Source organism: Pipra filicauda, unplaced genomic scaffold (genome assembly GCF_003945595.2).
Source record: "Pipra filicauda isolate LSUMZ 115617 unplaced genomic scaffold, ASM394559v2 scaffold20_size4479445_pilon, whole genome shotgun sequence".
NCBI classification, from domain to species: Eukaryota; Metazoa; Chordata; class Aves; order Passeriformes; family Pipridae; genus Pipra; species Pipra filicauda.
The window spans coordinates 2019697-2039958 of NW_024104321.1; the positions used below are offsets into that span (position 1 = coordinate 2019697).

The 20262-nt window shown below is 37.7% G+C and overlaps 1 protein-coding gene and 2 long non-coding RNA genes across 4 annotated transcripts in view; 1 reads left to right on the top strand and 2 right to left on the bottom strand.

Annotated features, from left to right (window-relative positions):
* Window positions 1-1412: 1412 nt before the first annotated feature.
* Window positions 1413-1910, bottom strand: LOC113995926. Its single transcript, XR_003543576.2, has 2 exons — window positions 1658-1910; window positions 1413-1560 (listed from the first exon to the last, which is right to left on the bottom strand). It is a non-coding gene; the product is annotated as an uncharacterized LOC113995926 (long non-coding RNA).
* Window positions 1911-5643: 3733 nt separating this feature from the next.
* LOC120323196 lies at window positions 5644-13711 on the bottom strand. The gene is made up of 3 exons (XR_005563437.1): window positions 13126-13711; window positions 12128-12214; window positions 5644-8365 (listed from the first exon to the last, which is right to left on the bottom strand). It is a non-coding gene; the product is annotated as an uncharacterized LOC120323196 (long non-coding RNA).
* Window positions 13712-13900: 189 nt separating this feature from the next.
* Window positions 13901-20262, top strand: part of MMP16 (matrix metallopeptidase 16) — a 170476-nt gene continuing 164114 nt past the window's right edge. The window contains exon 1 of one of the 2 annotated variants that reach the window (XM_027736507.2): window positions 13901-14348. In XM_027736507.2, coding sequence (XP_027592308.1) covers window positions 14217-14348 — 132 coding nt within the window. In that variant the 5' untranslated portion in view covers window positions 13901-14216. The remainder of the gene's footprint in view (window positions 14349-20262) is intronic. The other variant, XM_039380969.1, reaches the window with a different exon arrangement.

A 20262-nucleotide genomic window follows, 5' to 3' on the forward strand; every position in this document is an offset into this window, starting at 1 on the left:
TGCAACACAGACTTTGTATAGTTGGAAAAATTTAGAAAATTTACAACTTAATATTAGCAAAACTCTTTCTGGAGCATTGCATTATATTATGCAGAAGTCACATTTGCAGTTAGATATTAAGTAAGATGATCAGAACCACCTGAATGTAGAGGAAGCCAAAGCTTCAAACTAGTTTACTGAACAATTATATAATTCACCAGAGTCCATATGGAGACAGCAAAGAAAAAGTATAGCAACACAGCTGAACCAACCAACCAAACAAGAAAAACACACAACATTTTGTGTACTGATTACCTCATTAAAGAACTGTTCATTAAAGAATTCATCATTTATCTTCATCTTAGTTGTTGCTGGCACAGGCATGACAGATGAAGAGTAACCAGTTAGTTTCATTTCTTTTATCTTTATGTCACAAAAATCACAGAGCAAATTCATTTTCACCAACTTGATGAAGTGGTCTACATGATTTTAGGATAGGACTTCTGAGGAGATTGTGTAAATGGAAAGGAGACTCAAAGATTCTTACCTTTCACATGCACTTGCCTGAGGGTTGTTCCCCACTCAGAGCAGTTTGAAGTATGAACAATTGCCAATTCTTTGAGTAAAATGAATGAATATGGTAAGAAGAGAACAGAAACATGGGAAAAAATTATCTTCCCTCTCATTTCAAGGAAATCATAAGTAAAAGACTTTGACTGGGGGACTACAGAAATACAAACTCTTGAGCTGCTTCAGTTTAATTCCAGAGAATAATTCAAAGGAGGAAAGGTGGTACTGAAGAATGACATTAGCATTCTCACTCATTTTAAAAGGGGAGATCTGGTTCCTACAATACTTTTTGTTTGTTTTCCATTTATCTGCAGTTGATGAGGTTTCCAATTGCAATATATTTGAATTGCCATGACTAGTTTTGGTTACATGTACAAGACTCATCTTCCCTAAGCATTATGCAGCATTAAAAATAGCTAAATAACTACACAAGTACAGTCCTGCACTCTAATTCTGGTTCACTAGAATATTCATAGACAAACACAACCAGAAAATACAATGCTGAAGTGAATTAATTAAAAATAAAATAATATTTACAGAAATTCTTCCCTGAAATTCATCAGCTTATTTTAATGAAAATTACTTGCATAAGGAGTAGGTTACTCAACACAAGGTCATGCCTTTGTGTGCCTCACTTCGCTTGTTGTTCTAAACAGCACTGTGTCATACTTTTTTATGCCATACTATCTATTGCTCTACTTATGTGAAAGGTTTCTAGCTATTTAGAAGGCCCTACATGCTCAGAGGGGCTGTTTCTTCTTCCCTGTCTTTGTTATCAAAACTAAGTCAATGGTCTTCCTGGCTGTAGATATTTAAGTTAAACAAGACCCCCAGTTTAATACAGCAAAGAACAAGCAGAAGAATGACATGGTGAGCAGTATCACTGCTCGACTTTAAATGATCTCTTTACAGTTGCTTTCACAACAGTGGTCTTCAATAATGTGGACCAAGGTTCAGAAGTGCTTCTGCTCTTGCATTTTTCCCTCTCCAAATGGCAAGTGGAATATATTCCTGGGGAATAAAAAAACAAAACAAAAATGCTAGAAGAAGTTACCTACGTTCATGTACCAGAAACATTTTATCTTCCCTACTTATTTTATTCACCTACCAATACAGAGAAAATTATCTAGAAAATAAGCTCTTGCGGTCAGTATTTTTAACAATTCAGAACCCTCAAGTTCATGTTTTGAAAAGGGTAGCAGGATGCCCTAAAACATAACTACAGTCTGATTATTGGCATCTGCATAGCCTAAAAACTTTTCCCTTTTCCCGACCGTAAATGCAAGTTTAGAGACTGTACTGTAATTGTTACACAGACCTATGGTTTTCAGAAAATGAGATCACTTCCCAAGGCTGTACATGCTGTAATTACATCACAATCGTATCATTGTCATCATGTTCTCAGAATGGCAAGCTCATAGTATTCCAAGCAAGTACATTTTTAGTCATTAAATGAAAAGCTTTTAGTTCCAAGAGCTACAGAAAAATGTATCATCTGTCAGCAAAAATGAAAGGAGAGAAAACCAGCGTTTCAAGAAGTAGTCCCATTAGTCAGCACACTAATGCACTTCACAAAACCCCACAAAACTTCACATCTGTGTACTGCAGAAATGCAGGTATTTCTCTGTCCTATTTTCATTCTGAAGGGCTGGAAGTAGTAAAAATTCTTCCCCCCCCAAAAAAAACCCACAACAAAAGCTTCTATACATATTTAAATCCAGACCAAATATCAATTTGCTATTTTTCTGTTACTAGTAATTCATTAAAAAGGTAATTCAATGTGTCAGTCATTTGGTCAATCTACTCTACTTTCAGGTAGGAGTAACTTGAATCATTCTTACTTTTTAGCTTTCAACTTTTTAACTTACTTTTTAACTTACTTTTTAACTGTCTTGGTTTTAAATTAAGTCAAATTTATCCCACAGTGATGGTGGATAAATATATTCTTTTTATAATACCTGCACATTTTCATAGAGATCATTACCATATCCTCTGCACCATCCTTTCTAGAGTATACAAATCCAATTTTCAGTTCAAGACAAAAACTTTTCTCATGTGTCTTTAAATCTCTGATCACTTTGTTGCTCTTTTCTGATTGTTTTCTCTGAGAGAATGGTGCCCAAACCTAATTTCTAGCTGAAGCCTTGCCAAGACTGAGGAAAGAAGTAAAAATATCACTCAGAGCTGTCAATTTTCCATGAACCATTCCCAGAACGACACTTACATTTCTTGGCAACATCTTATAAACCTTAATTCAGATTATGGCACGTCTGTACTTTTCTGTATTCTTTCTTGCATTGCTCTTCCTCCTTTTATAACTGCCCATATAACATCATTGCCAAGCGTGGTACTTGTATATGTCATCATTAAATTTAATCAGATTTGGAAACTTTTCTCTGACCTATGAGGATCTCCAGAATACTTGCAAACTCTACAAATATTGTGTCATCTGTCAATTGCGTGGCTACGCCCTTTATTTCATTTAAGTTATTAATGAAAATATGGAATAGACCTTCAGAGAAGCTGTTTCCCTGAATGGGTCAACTGGGACAGACACACACCATCTTTTCATTTTGACACAAAACTATCGAACACTGAACTTTGTCATCTTTTTTTCAACTTCTGGTAATTTAATCTCATCATCATGGCCAGTCTTCGCGAACGAAGATTTGGGAAAGGTCTTTTACCCTTCGAGCCTGCGCAGTGGATTTTTTAGGTGAGACACAGTGTGCGCTGAACTGAGCCCACCCTTTAATCCTGAGGTTCATCTGCCGGGGCCGAGCGAGCTTGGACGGTGGCAGGGAGGTCCTCAGGACGCAGGTTTGTTTAGAGTGACCTTCTCTCAGATGGATGGCCTTACAGGGCTGACAAGCTCCATCTGCCCGGAGAAGTCCCCTGACCGGGAATCGAACCCGGGCCGCGGCAGTGAGAGTGCTGCATCCTAACCACTAGACCACCAGGGGGCCCTAATTTAATCTAAACTGAGTAAAATTAACATTACAGTATACTGTTATGGAGCTGGATTTCTAAAAACTTCACATTAAGAAAAAATATTTTTTTAATCACCTAGTCATGCATTATGGTACATTTTCAGACTTAAATCCCTGCTACCCTACATGAAAAAAATATATTAAACTGATTGGTGAATGTACCAAGTCAAATAGAAATATTTGTTTTGTCATGACAACAAAATGCTTCGGTGGGGAACAAAGCATTCAGCTAAAACCTACAATGCAATGTTATGTAAAATTTGGAACTGAACCACCAGATCTTGAAAACACAAATTGTGAACTGTTTTGATCCTATGAATCGGTAGGAAAATGGAGATCCTTAGGTACCAGTTTGATACCATGATGCCAAATGTCATTGTATGAAGTACTGTCAAATAACTTGAAATTTCTGCGGGTTGGAAAAGTAAGTGTCCAGTCATAATATTTTAAAGAAAAAATTAAGCATATGTGGCATGTCTTGGCAAACCATGTTAACTATATCATTATGATTTAAAAGGAAAAAAGTTAGTAAAAATCCAAGGACCTGTATAGCACAATCACTTTTGAATACTGAAGTAATCTCATTAGACTGAAGACCTAAGTTCCATAGACTTTGCACTTACCTGAACATCATATTATGAAAAATAAAACAATATTAATTTTCAAGGTTATTAGTGCTTCTCTTACCACATAGACATTAATCTGCTCTCTGATGCATTATCAAAGTATTTGGTTGTACCATGCTGCAGGAAATTATTTAGGCTAAATACAGATTTTATGAAACAGGTCCTTTGGCAGTAAAAATTAGTCCCATTGAAAACAATTAAAGTATCACTTTACAGCACTTCAAGCTGAATCCTCACCTGAATGCTAGAAATTATTCTGTCTGCTTTACACATTTTTTGGAGCTAAACTTTTAAGCAAATGATTTTTAATTCATCAGTTATTTGCAAAACACTTACTGGAACTTTACAAGTTTTTTATGAGTCTGCATAGATTCATAAGTCATCTGATAATTACTTATGGCCCCTGAATATTTTCTATATTATCATGTACGTACAGATGTATTTGAATTCCTCATCTATTGTCTTCAGACTATTAATCATTTATGTGATTTGTGGATATTTAGATTTTTAACCCTTAAATTTTAGTTTTTGAATATTCCAATGATAAGCTTTTCTCAGAATTACATTATATAAGGAAGAAAAACAACTACGAAGCTTAGAGTTCATAAAGGTATAGAATGGTTTGTGTTGGAAGGGCCCTTAAAGATCCTTCAGTTCCACCCCCATGCCATGGACAGGGAACCTTCCACTAGACCAGGTTGTTCAAAGCCCCATCCAACCTCGTCTAGAACACTTCTAGGGATGAGGCACCAACAGCTTCTCTGGGAAACCTGTTCCAGTGCCTGACTACCCTCACAGTAAAGAATTTCTTCTTAATATCTAATCTAAACCTACTCTGTTTCAATTTAAAACCATCCCCCCTTGTTCTATCATTACATGTCCTTGTAAGAAAGTCTCTCTCCACCTATCTGGTAAATAGACTGTTACACACTACAACTGTATGTAGGTTAACATCACGTAGATAAAAAAAATGAAGTACAAACAGCATAAAAATAGAAAAATTACAACTAAATTTGAGCTCCAGTCTCAAAGTTTTAATCATAATTAAAGACTAGACTAGTTCACTTATTTGGTTAATAAAAAATGATAAACTTACAGATTTGATCTTCCAGACAAGGTAGAGTTGGTAAAATGGAACTTGGCTCAAAGAATTAATCATAACATTTTTTTTATTTAAATCTAATCTCCATTGTCTCAGTTAGTCCATATGTACATATAGATAGATAGATAGATAGACATATAAATAGATGCAGATATACAGATATATAGATATGTTCTCATTAGCATACCATGTATACGTTTCACACTCATTTTTTTCAACACTAACCATGGATGAACATTACATGTTTGAAGAGTACCTCTATGGGTTTGGGCAAACAAGAAGTTTCTGCCCCAGAACTCCACCTCTTACTCTACTTTCTGGCAGCTCTCCGGATATTTGTAATTAAAACCAATTATATATATATAAGTAAGTCTCTTTCTAATTTTCCTATTTTTACTTTGTTTCATTTTTATTTCATGCTTTCCAAGACAGAGCAATGAAATAGATGAAATGCAAGCCTAGTGTTTGCCAATGTGCCTGTGGGATAGGTTTGTCCAGTTCCCATAAAAAAATTAATGAGAACTAGGTGTTCAAATCTGTTAGGTTCCCTGGAAATTTAAACCTGAAAGTAGGAGTACTATTTGGAAGGCTCTCTCAAACTAAAGGTTTAAGCATAATTCTTCTTCAGTTATGCATGAGCAAGAACACATGCATAGGATTTTTACTGGAAGATTCCTTAATGACGCAGAAATACTGTAAAGCCAGTTCTTTTGGTTTTATGGAGTGTCTCTCAACGCAGAAGTTAGAAGAAAATAAAATTGTGAAGACCAGAAAATTCCAGGCAGAGGAAAGATATAAAAACTTGTATGTCTTAGATTAAGGAAGATTTTATATACATATATATATAAATAGTGGCTGTCTTAGAGAAAAATAATATAAAACATTACAAATACTGGGGTTGTGTTTGTGCTCACACACTGTATAGAGCAGAATTGGGGTGAAAGGGGGTGTGGGCAGGTGGAGTGTGTTGCAAAAATCTTCAGTAGTTTCTGTGTGACTTTTCTGTGCCTGAGCTGTACAGGTCACATCAAACTGAACCAGTAAGACTTCATAAAACTCTACACCATAATCTAACTACTTTATATATGTTCCTCCCAGAATACAGATATAAAACTGGACTGCTTTTCTAACTTTCTTGCCAGTGTCACTGTCACCATGCATAGCCATGTATAAAGAGACTTTTCAAAGTTAATAACCTTCAGTTGTGCCTCACCATTTTATAGGATCATAGAATATCCTGGGTTGGAATTAACCTTAAAGATCATCTAGTTCCAGCTTTTCTGATCTTCCCATATTTGTGCTTTACCTGTGTGCACTAGAAATACAATGAATTTAAATCTATTTTAGTAGCTCTACACACAGCTACAACACCACCACATATACAATAGACAGGTTTGAAATGTACCTCTTTGCATGAGGTCATCCCCACCAAAAATGCTTTAATATTGTGGTAGATCATCAGATTATAACAACAATCTTCCCAGCAATCACAACTACACCAGCACTTTCATCTTTTGCCACAGATTTTATGCTAATTATTTAATTTTCTGTTGCTAAGGTCATGACTACACTGGAATAGCAAATAGCCAGAGTGGCCATGAAATTTGACTGATGAAAAAAGTTAACAGGCTAAAATTTGTTTTAAGCTCAATTACTTTAAAATCATTCCCTATCCTCTCCTTCAAGAACAATATAAATTAAAAACCACCTGTAAGAGTAAGAAGAGAGTGTTCACATTGCTCTAATCGGGAAGTAAACTATGTTAAAAACAGAGGAACCGAACATTCTTTAGTTAGAGGAGTCTGGGCAGAGGAAAACTGAGTCAGGTCCAAAGTGACATTTCCCAAAGATATGTAAAATCATCTATACGGTGCAACAAGATCCTGTGAGTGTGCAAAGCATTTTCAGATAGCGTAGCCCTATTCTGAATTAATTCTCTGAATCTTTTCTTCCCTTCACCTTTCCAGCCTTTTTTACCTTGGGATATGTGGGACTATAAAAACTCACCCACACTCTAATATTCTTGCATTTAAAAGCTACATTTCTAAAACTATTAAATGTTGTTTATTAGGCCATCAGCATTCAAGATAAAAAGTTGAAATTGCTAATGGAACCTTAATTCTAGTCTCATAAGAATGTGCATTGTTTTATAGTCCTCTTTGACCTTACCACTACTTCCCAAATGACAAAAAAATTAACCAAATATAGCAAAATGATGCTAAAATAATCCTAACATGGAAGGTTATCAATAAAAGGGGAAAACAAACAGGCTGTAGTTGGAGGAATACAGACACAGAGAAACTGAAACACTTCTGTGTGTGATTTTTCCTCTCTCAATTGAATAACTGTTTCTATTGGATAGGTATCTGTCACTTTGGGTGCACTTATATTGCACAGTGGAGTAATATAAAAGTTTAACCTTAAGAAACCTCTTCTTTCTTGCAGGCTGCCCTCTTCAGATCTGTTTTCAAGTATGCCCTTTTAAAACGCATTTTCTGTTGTTAATTCTGCTCTCTCTTTACAAGCAGTGTGCATTTTTTCTTCTCTAAACCCTTCTCTCAGCCCTTCTTGATCAAAAATCTCATATATGTATGGTATAAAGTAAAATGATCTTAAGGAGTCATATGTGTCCAATGGTTTTGAGAGGAGTAACTCTTGTTCTTGGGCTACCAAAGAAACAGAACTGCTTTTTAGAACCTAAACTTTAATTCATGCAGAAATAAAAAAGTAATTATGCTGTCATAGTAAAGATATCCTTGAATGTATATGTCAAGTATAATAATTGTTTTCTTTCCTGAGACTGCAGAAAAATAACTTTAAGAGGTGCAGTGATTTCCTTAGTGACACCAGTAATTAACTCTGAAACTCACCAATTATATTTACATGTTAACATTCCTAGCTATTTTAATGCTACTCATTTTCCCAGACACATCCAATCATCTACGAAATTCCAGTCTTGGTTTTACTCTTGCCCAACACAATGCTATTTCTCCCAAACTCCAATTGCCAAGACTTATCTTCCTCCAGGTAACACTTCCAATGTTCATTTGTGCCGTAAACATATGGGAAGAAAATGTACTTCGATGGTGTGTTGAAAGCTGAAAAGAGACAATATAAAATTAATTTTTGTGGATAGTGAAAAAGTGACACACGTTCTAAGTACCGTTAATTTGGAGAGGCTAATTAATAGAGAAATTTAAAAAAGGCCTATTTTGACCATCTTGATGTGGAATTTCCAGCCAGGTTTGAGCAACACAAAGTTGGGGATAATTACCTTCCATTTAAGATTCTAATTGATATAAAGCTATGAAGTTCTTTGCATTTTCGTTATAGAAACCACCTAGTTACTAGATCTTTACAAACCTTCATAAGCTAGTATTTATGACAGACACCTCTTTGTATCTTAATATTTTTAAGAGGACTTGGTTACTTTTTGAGCCAGTGTAATCTCTCAGAACTCCTCGTGTCTTCCTCCTCAAATCTGTCAGAATCACCTGACACTGCTCTGTGTTATTTTTTCTGTTTCATGTATTGTGTTTTCTCCTAGCTGCTAACAATATCAATCTTAAATGCAGGGCAGCTTGTAAAAATGGAGATAATATTCAACACATGGTTAACCTCCTACAACAATCACCGGACTGCCGTTCTGACACCACTGTAAACTCAGTGAATAATCACCAGACGGTCCAAAGGACAGCTGGACTCCTCATAAGCCTTTGGCTGTAAAGAATCCTTTGGTTTGAGATATATATGTTGGGAAATTGCTGATGGACTTGATATTTAAATGGACCTTTCTTGCCCTGCAAGAAAGCCAGAAATCAGAAAGCATGGAGAGAACGCACCAAGAGTGGGAGAGAAAAAAGCAGCATGGAAATTGTCATAAAGTAGAGAAAAAACACTTTTGTGTGAACAGTTACACAGATAAATAAGCAAGGACTTGACTGCTTCACCGCATCTTTTTTAATCTCTTCTTCATTAACCCAATAGTAACTCATATTCGTAAAAGTGTTATTATGAAGAAAGAAAAAATATTTTTTTTGTTATTATTGTATACTTCTTGATGTTTTTCTTCCAGGGGCCATTTCTCTTTCTTACTCTATGTTCTTTCACTTTAAAATGTATTTATCTCAGTCTTCAGCTACAGAATTATATGTTCTGTACCTATTTCTCTTGACCACTTCTCCTGCCTCCATGAGAATAGGAGACACCTGCTGTACTTGATGAAATGGGTGTTGTCACTACAGAGACAAAAATAACCAAAAGCCTGACAAATGCCCCATGGAAGAGATTTTACCCTCAAAATAACTCCCTGGGACAGAGAAATAATCTTGCAGACTAGGAAATGATGCTTGGGTTAGACTACCTTGATTTGTAACTCCCTGAACAAGCAACAGAGTAACCTAACCTGAGTTGTCTGCTTCTTGTAGAGAGTTGGACATGATGACTTAAAGAAGTCTCATTGAACCTAAATTATTCTATGATATTATGACTCTATGAATTAGAAATTTAATTTAGAACTTCCTTAAAAAGAAAAATACACTTTCTTCCTCTCTGACTTCACTGGTTCTTCATCAAAAATGGCAGCCAAACATGAACCAAAATATTCTGAAATATTACTGATTTTTATGACTCTAGCATTTTCTTTGTGATCCTTCAACCACTATGTGTGAGGTTGTACACTGTCATTTCTCGTTATCTTTACTTACGTCCTTCATAAAGCCATTGTTGCAGCTGTAAGACAACACAGTAAAGTGCACTGACAGTATAAGTCAGTTCTGTTTCCTGACAGGATAACCTTATCCCTACAGTGGAACCTGGGGTAAATAGATACCTGAACACAGGCAATAATGAGTGTGATCCTGACAGGAGTATATATTCAATGTAATAATCCCTCCTACACTGTTAAACTTGTTCTTTGCCTTCTATCCTATAGGACCTTTCAAACAGCCAAAAAGAATTCATATGGACAAATCTATGAAAGTCTCATTCCATGAGTAAAAGGCAAGGTGTTTTTCAACCCAAAACTGAATATAATGGAGATATTTGGTATCTACCTTCAATCTCTGCAGTTTTTTATATCTTGTAATTAAGCTTTCTTCTTCAAAAATTCTAGCTGATACTATCAGCAGATAAGCAACACAAAATGCAGAAAGGAAAACATGTAATATTTTGATTTTTTTAATCACATGAATTTTAATTAATAATTGATATAGAAAACAGTGGAAGATGTTTGCCCCATGTTCAAAGCTGGACATGGGAATGTATCCTGTTTATGTCTGATTCTGGTATTCATCTGTTGCAAACCTGTGACTATAGTCATACATAAAAGATATATTCTAGAGTCTAAGAAACTCAGATGGTAAACATGCTGCTTGGGAGTACAGGAGAAAGATCTCTTCATGCCTTTTTAAAAGGCTAGAAGTTTTACAACTGAGACTTTCAATTTCAGTTTTTCAGTGTTTCTTCCCTAGAAACCTGCTCACTGCTTGTTAAATACTGCTGGTAACTGCCATAGGCAAGAATATAAAAATCGTATTGGTATTTGATAAAGATAAAAATCTGCAAAAGTCTTATAAAGTATATGACTTGAATCATTTAAGCACTTCAACAAACAGTTCCAATTTCTTTCCAATTTCATTTCTCTGCTTCCTTCCTTCTTTACTTCATCTTTGCTGCTTGTTCTGTCTTTTCTTTAATCTCTATCATAATCTCATACACACATAAGTACAGTGCTCTGTATTGAGATTTAAATTCTATTCTATTTTCTTTTACCTTCCTACATATCCCATGAGGCTCTGACCCTCCTCTTGTATGTTTCTGCCCACAGCTTACTCATAAATATTCAAAGCCCTTTCCCACCATTGTTGGCATTTTTTTACTCATACAAGCATTCCTGAACGATATTTTTCACTTCAAAGATCTTCTCTGTCCTTCATATGCCTTGTCTCTTCCGTTGGTGCTCATATTCACACATTGCTACTCTCTTTCCTTACCAATCTCTTTCTTTACCTCTGTGATCTCTTTCTCTCTTCCTCAAACACCCTTAAGAAATATTCAGGTGCCTTCGTTGTCCACCATTCTATTTATATTTATACCATTGCTTTTCTTCTTTCCTCTTCAAATGTATACAGCGTAAAGGAAGGAGGTAGCTGTATTTATGGCCCTGTGCTTTTCATAATAAATAGCCACAGCAGTCCTGGCAGGGCAGACAAATGAAATTCCAGTTACAGTAACTTATTTATTTCCATTTCCGTTTCGATTTCTGGGTATTACACTGATGGCAGACTCTACAAAATAGACCAGGAAAAATAGAGCTAATGCTCACTAAGGGCACAAACAAGAAGGAGGTCCCTTTGGAAAAGAAAAAGGGACAGTATAAAATTAATGAGTTAATGTTTCTTTTATACCAGTTACAGCAATTAATTCACAGAGTAATAAAAGGGAAAAAATTACTGAATTACTTTTGCTAGAAGTAAAAAAGTTTACTGGATTTCATAATACAATCCACTGCCCTAAGAACAGACAAAGGTAAGTACAATGATCTTGCCTATCAAACCTACGTATGGAAGAGATTCCACACTTCCACTAGGTGTCTTGTTCCAAATGCTAAATTTGGAACATTATTTTTCCAGTATATATAAATATACATATTCCAATACATAAACCTTAATGTTTTAGAAAGTTTTGTCTAATATTGAATCTGAACTTTATGAACAATTTAGATGATTCATTTTTTCCTTTTTTTTCCCAGAAAGAATAAAATATTTCTGTCCGTTTCACAGCAACACCTACCATATAAAGAGACCATTTACCTTCTATCTTCTCAGACTAAATGGAAATCTTTCAACTTTTTCACATACCTCTTACTTTATATTTTAATATTTTGTTATTTTCCTCTGGACTGTCCTCTGTTTGAAAGGTCCAAACATAGCTGGCTTTGTCAATCCCTAGAAGAAAAATAATTAGTCCTGTCAGATGTACTGCACACCTATTAATACACTCCACAAATGAGGCTGTCTTGTCTTTTTTCTTTAACAGTAGAATGTTGCTGACTCATATTTACTTTATAGTCCATTACAGCCCCCAGATTCTTTTCTGAAGTGCTGTTGTTTTACTGGTATTCTTTTGATTTTACATTTGATTTTTCTTCCCAAATGTAATTTGCATTTGTCAATATTAAGTTTCCTTCTGATGGTTCCAAGACATTTCTTTAATTTGTGCTTAATTATTAATTTCTTTAATTTGACTTCTGATACTGGCCACCAAAGTGCAAACAGGTCATTTTAGCTCGCTGACAGCTCTATATTTCATAATTTCATAACTCACATCACTAACAATCTGAAGAACAGAAAATGCCTTTAGATCAAGCAATTAACATGAAAAAAAAGTATATTACATAAGGAATTTTGCTTAAACACTGTTACTTTTGGTTAAACAGACCATGACTTCTTCAGATAACTAACTGCCTTACTCTTAAGATATCAAATGATGGAGAACGCAACACATTGCTACACCCTGCTACTAGGTGTTGTCAGAATTGCATACATCTAGTCTGCATGTCTTTTAATTCCGGCCACTGACGTCAACTATCAGAGTAAGGAAATTTCATCTGTCAGGTATGCCTCTTTCCTTCCAGGTTTTGCCATATCATGATTAAGCATCTTTGCATCATTTTTGATAACCGAACAAGTAAAAAAAATAAAACAAGTTTTTTAAAATGCCTTCTTTTTTTTTTTTTTTTTTTTTTTTTTTAGTCCGCAGGTTTGGGTTGTTTGTTTTTTTTCATTTTCCCCCCCTTTTTTCCCCCAAAATACATTACTGCAGTATCTTCTTCCACTGATTTTATGGATCATCTCACCTTCCTTTCACTGGATGACATATCAAGGGGCTGCATAAAATGGCCTATTTACCATAAGAGCACCGCAAGAGTAGTTTATCTGCCGTAACCACAAGGCATTTTGAACGTGACAATATCCAGCCTGAAGTTTGTCTGTGCTATAGTATTTCACACGTTGTTTTCCCTCACGTGTATGAGCACATATTTGGACGCGCTACACAGATTTCCAAGCAGCCCACGGAGCGGCCAGGGCAGCGCGGCACTCCGGGGCACACGCACCGCGCGGCCGCGCCCGCACCCGGTGGGAACCGCGGGCGGCTCGGGGCGTTCGCTTCGCCCGGGCGCCTCCCCGTGAGGAGGGCTGGGAGGCTCCGACACTTTGTGCGGCTGCCGGGGACGTGCCTGTGGGGAAAGGCCGCGCGGTGCTCCCGGGCGGCCGCTCTCCCGCAGCCGCTCCCACAGGAACCACGCCGGCGCCCGACCACCGCGGCCGAGCTGCGGCGGCTCGGCGGGGCCGCCTGGCGGGGCCGTCGCCTTTGAGCCGCCCACGGGGCGGGGCCCTGTAGGTTTCGGCTGAACATTCTGGAGTGGAGGGGAGCGGCGGGGGGCGAGGAGAGGCAGGGCAGGGAGCAGAGCGGAGCGGAGCGGAGCCGAGCGGCGGCGAGCCGAGCCGAACCGAGCCGAGCCGAGCCGGGCCAGGCCGGGCCGGGCCGGGCTAGGCCGGCCTTCCGCGGGAGGAGGCGGAGGCTGAGGGGGAGGAGGCAGGAGAGAAGGAGGAGAAGAAGTAGGAGGAGGCGGCGGAGGCGGGAGCGAAGGGAGGACAGGGGGAGGTGGTTGCTGCTGCTGGGCAGAGAGGAGTCGTGCAGGAGCTGCGGCTGCACTCGGACGCCACATTCCCTCCTTACGGGGCTGGCGGTGAGGATGAGCGAGAGCTGACCCTGCCGCCGCCGCCTGTGCTGTGAAGTGTCTGCTCCTCCTCCTCCTCCCCGGCTGTGGGTGAACCTGCGCTACGGGCTCTTCACCGAAACGGGGGGGGAGGTTGGTTTGTTTGTGTATTTAAGGCAAAGAGAGAGAAAGAGAGAGATTTTCCACCCGCTGAAGCACAGTCCACTATGATCGTACTCGCATCCAGCATTGGAAGCCGGTTGGATTTCGTGTCTCAGTCCAGGGTGTTTTTCTTGCAAACCTTCATTTGGATTTTATGTGCTACAGTGTGCAAAGCGGAGCAGTATTTCAATGTGGAGGTAAGATCAGCCGGATGCGTGTGCGAGCGTGTGTGCTTTCCCTTCTCCCTTTCCTCTCTTCTCTTTTTTTATATCCCTTAAATAAAAGGAAATCAAATAGCCAGCCAGCCAGCCATGTCTTCCATCAACCAGGGCATACGTCTGTGTAGGCTCTCCTTCCAGCAGCCGGTAGCTAGCTCCCCTCCCCGAGTTCCCCCGCCTGATGGATGCATTTCAGCCGGAGATCCCGTTATCCCGTTATGCCGGGCGCTGGAGCGCAGCCCGTGCCTCCCGCTGACCTCGCCCACGGGGGACGGGAAACCCTCACCCGGGCATGGAGGAAACCTGAGGCGCAGTATGTGCACGCAGCTCGGGGAAAGCTCTGTGAATGTCTTGGACTTAAGGTACCGCTGTATTGCTGAGTTTCCCTAGCCCTTTTTTTTTTTTTTTTTCCCAAAGAAGAATGAATGAAAGAGCATTACAGGAACAGGAGGAAGGAAACTTGAGATTTTTGGCACGTTTCTTTGTGGTAGAGTATTTGAAAAAATAAGATCTTTTTCCCATTTAAACGTAACAAAAAGAGTTGCTACTAGAAATAGTGAAACAAATGGCATAAAGGTGCAACTACAGCAGAGAAGTTAGAAGGTGTGGATAAGGAAACAGTATTTTTTGAAGTGAAAATAAAGATTAAAATGTGGGGATACCTAGATGGGGCAAACCCTAAGAGTTTACAGTGACAATTCAGTGAACATCCATTTCCAGTCATCTTTGTCTATGCTCTCAGTCTTCCTGCTGGGATTTTTTACATAATGCTTTCTATTAACTAATATTCCTTTACTGACACTTATCATCTTTGCATATATTTTTTCTCTGTCCTGTCACTCTGTTTGTTCTGCTGTGAGCCCTTACTCTATTTCAGTGCGATATGTCTATTTCTTTCTGCTTTTCCCTGTCTATTCAATTTCTTAATTTTTCTTGTTATGTCTCTGCAATTGTTATGTGCTCTTTCAACTTCTAGTAAATAATTCTGGCTTTCTGTTAAAACGTTGTGTTCCTTCACTTTCTTCTGTCCTGCCGCCCCACTCAAAACTTTCTGTTGCACTCCGACACCAGCCTTGTGTCTAGTTTCTTTCGTCTTCTGGGTTCCCATAATTCTTTCTTTCAGAGAAATGAAGTCTATGTCTCTTCCTCTGTCTCACACATATGCACACTTGCTTGTTTTATATGAGCTCTTGTTCTCACTCAGTGACACTCATTCTTGCTCCTGTTTCTGGCAAGATTGCTCGTGCAGATGCTCCTCCATTCCTAGACTGTCTCCCTTTTTGTCTAATATTCTTAACTGTACGTCTTTTCCTTCTGCCTCATGCAAGATCACCTCAAATTTATAAAAAAGTCACTTTTTCTTTCTCTATGTTTACTTTCATCCTAGTCTTTCATTGTCTACAGCCAGTTTCCTTTGCCTCATGCAGTTGTCTCAGCTTAACATTCATCCACAGCTTCTCTCTTTGACTTCCATATCTCCAGAAAATATTGTCTTTTTGCTCCATCACTGAGATCTCTCCTGATTATAAATCTGAGTCTTTTTTACTCTGTCATCTGCGCTCTAGTCACTTGTTTGTTCCTTATCACAGAAATGCATCTCTGCTTCTGTTTGATTGTAAGCTTTCTAGGGCAGGACTCACATCTTCTCACATGTTTATGTGGTGTGTACCATGCTCAAGTCTGGAGTAGAATTGTGATCTTTTTGCTATATAAATATTAAACCCACAAATTTCAGAGCACACACTGGAGTTTTATCTTTCTTTTGCTCATGTCCTCAGCTGCCTTCTTTACTGACAAGCAGGGGAAGGCAGTGTAGAACAGAGGAAGTTGCTCTCTGTATCCTCTCCAGGCTTCACAGGCTGGCCCCCTGCAGAGTATAGGGATGAAATTCCAGCGACAGAACTTTCTCCTCCCACAGCAGTCTGCTTTGCTGGCATCTGGCTCTGCTGGAGAGACGGGCGGCAGATGGAGCTAGTGTGGGAGGAGAAAAAGGTTGGTTTAGTCAAGTGGAATATGAACAGGAGGCCAGCTCCAGTCAGGAGGAGATTTTATGAGGAAAGAAGGGAAACACTTTCATTTTTGCCACCTCTTCTATATGGAGAACAGCACATTTTGAGGGCAAAGGCAATATCAGGAGCAAGAAACACTGTTGGATGGAATGAAGTAGGACGTATGTGTGATGAGGGCACATATTTCTCCTTTTTGAAATATGCCATCTCCTGTTCTTCTTCCTAGCCCTTCTGAGACAGACTGTGTTGTCACATGCCAACACTTTCAATCTCTTCATATTTAAGTCTTTGAGCCACACATTGCTGGGAACCAGAAGAGTGTTCCACGGAATTACTCTAGTATTTGAGAGTTGTCCTAATATGGGGCTTCTACCTAGGCCACTCCTTTTGACCACCGTCAGTGACATGGTCCTGGGCTAAATGAACCTGAAATTTGTCCCAGAACAGCCATTACCATGTTCATATTGTTTGGATAGTGCTGAAAATTCAATTTTCTTTGTTGCTGGGAATAGCAAAGGCTAAAAGCATGGGAAATTTGAGGCAAAGGACTTGGCAACAGCAAGTATGTATTATGCTGTACAATTCTGTGTGTCAGCACAAGTACGTAAAGCAGTTGTATTTCATAGTAAAGTGTGAAAATATAACAAAGATTCTCATGACAATAAGTATGCAAAGCAGGCTTCAGAAAAGAAGTGGGGTACATGTAGTTGAATGAAGTGTCACTGAAAAAAGTGCTTAGAATGGCTGTAAAGCAGGGTTTTTTTTCATTCTTTCTTGTCTTTAAATAAAGTACAGATAATACCTGTTGAATGTTTTAAAATGTGAGATCAATTATTTCTTCTTGTTGTTCTGCTTTATTTAATCCACATTCCTGACTGATTAACAAAATTTCTGTAGTCAAGTTGAATTTTTTGGTTTATTTGTTTCAGTGCTGTTAGCCAGACAATTCTCAGGAGATACTACTGTAGCTCAGAGATATTAAATAATAATGATACCTTTCAAAAGTAAAACACAAAGCTAAAGTTTACAAACTTGTGTGTACGTTGTTGTTTCTTGTAATTTGGTTGTCCCTTTGTAAAGTTTCTTTTAGCTGAACAACGGTATAGATGAATTCTTCAAGCTTCCAATGACAACTGAGTTGTCAATCCTGAAATGTATTTGTGTGTGTAGTATTTCATGTAATAGACACAGCTGAGTAGGATTCAGATCATAGAGTACGGGACACAGGAGGGGCAAACTTGCACTTCGTATCAGTGAGAGCTTTGTGGTAAAGCTGCATGAGATATGACTGTAACTGATAGGTTAAGAAATCATGAAGTTTAGGAATCACATAGTCTTATGTGTAGGAAGATTTTATCATTAGTTTTCAAAGTTCATCGATTACCAGTGGCATTTCTGTGAGACTTTGCTTCTGACATGATGAGAAAAACTAGGAACTACACTGTTAGCTCCCTCTTCTCAGTGTTCTTCTCAGTCCAAAACAATAACTTCCTCGAGTAAGTGTATCACTGGAAAACTATGTCATCAATATAGAGTTTTTCTGCTACTTTCAACTGTTTCTGTACAATAGCAAGGCAAGATGTCTATCAGTGAGATAGTGAATGGAGTAACAGTTATTAAAAGACCATTTTAAATGTACAACTGAATCAAACACATAGAAGATAATTTGTTACTTAAAACTGATAAAGCAATCAACTATCTTCTTCTCCCTACTGGGCTCCTCACTATAGTAATAGTATTTTGTGTTGCTCAAAGGTAACTCCTTTGCATGTTACTGGGAGTGTCTGTAGATGGTCCTTCGCAAGTGTCATCCATCTAGTATATGTATGTGTGTGTATATATATATATATATAACTGTTTCAGCTGGTATTCTATAAATTTCTCTTCTAATTTCATTCTATATACCTCAATAATAAGTATGTGTATATTTAATTAACCATTAAATATTCAATACAGAAAAATGAAAACCAATGTCACTGTTTTGTTAAGGGAAAAATGGTTATTGAAACAAGAATACCTTGCTTAGAAGACAGGATCAGCATGAATCTAGAATACAACTAATCTCCAGAACCTAATACTGCTTACTCTTACTCAGCTGAGGATCTGCCTAAACCCTGTCGAGAAAAGAAGTGTTTTTAGAATTGTATCCTAGTTTCATTGACTGAGTCTGTGATGTGGGAAACACTAGAGAGAAAGCATGCTTCATCATCACTCTCCTCAGGCTGGCAGTTATGCTCTATTTTTCCTCCTTCTAATGCTAAATGTATAGACTTGAATCCCTATGGAAGATCTTTAAATGACACTTATTTTAGTGTAAGCAACTGTTTAAAACAATAGTCATCTCCCATTTTCAGAAGTGGTATAATTAAATTGCATATTGTGGAACAAAATACAGTGGAATCCAAACTTCAGAAAAATATTGTCAGTTTCCTCCATGGTAGTAAGTGGCTGAGAACCCCATTGTTTTCATTGTTAATAAATTTTACAATTAGCCTCCAGCTCTTGCTGAATAGTAATGCATGACCTTTTATTCCATAAGCTTTTAGTCTTTTAAACATAAAAGCAGACTGGTTTCATTGTCCAGCTGGCAATTTAAGAGGAATAAACATTTGAGAGGGGAAAAAATCCTCCAATATCACCTTTACATACTTTTCAAATAATGGGTTTCGTTGTGAAGTTTGTAAGCACAACAGTTTTTTTTAGAATTTGTTAAAATGCAAGCTGAAAACTATGGAGAAGCAATTAAGGTGGTTTTGATATCAGTAGTGCCATATGTCCCAAAAAGAATTTACAGGATCTTCTGCTTTATTTTTAGTTGCAGTGAGTATGCATAATTCTTAATTATTTAAATTCTGAATCTCACTCTTGCATGTTATCAACTAAATGAACTGGACTTTTGTTAGAACAAGAAGTTCAAACTGAAATTATTAGAAGGATGGAAAGGAGTTACTGGATCAGGTGGTGAAGGTGCTTAATGAGTGAACTATTAGTCAAGAAAAATATATAATGCGATATATTTCCTATTTGCTTATTGATGAAATACAGATATGAAGAAAGCCTCCTGTACAGGCCTCTCATGAGCAGGTATATCTAAATGAGGAAGATAATTGAAAAGTTATATGTTTGATGGATAGGCAACAGAATGTTTTTCTATCAAAGAAGGTGAATGCCTACAATCTAATGAACTGGATCTCATTTGATATGAAGAAATACATGTGTAGACAACTAGTTGGTCGAGTGCATTTTCTACTGTAAAGTATGAGATTATTTTGTGCTACTAATGTTGCAGAGAAGTTCATGGATTCTGTTGCCTGTATTTTGTTCAAAGACAGGTTAAAAAGATGGTTCCCATTCTTATGGGTTCATAGTTGTCATAGTTTGTTAGACCTTAGGTGCAAGATGTATTTGTTTATAATTGTAGTTCATCTTGTTTTCCTCTTGCAAATTTTTGACAGTTCAGTATTTAAGCATCACAGCTATTAGTGAATCTCAAGTCTACTGAAGAAAAGAAATAAAATGGTTAAAGAGATTTATGTAATCATCTTATGTAGTGCAAAATAAAGCCACAAAAACATATATTCATAATGTTTTCTGACATGAAGCTTACTAAAATAAATACACAATTTATTAGCCAATCAGTAAACCTTGAACAAGCCCAAGCTCCCCATTCCATTATTTGGAAGGCATAATGTAAAATTCCTGCCTTACCATTCATTGTTTCTTCAGAGTGGATATACTGTGTTCTTTAACTGGTTTAAGATTTATGCTGCTCTTTGTCAGTTTTATTTGAATCCATCTAAAAGGTCAGTACTTGCTCTAGGCACCTCAGCTCTGCTTATGCACTCAACAAGACTGTGTTGTAAGAGTTTATAAAGATAGAATGT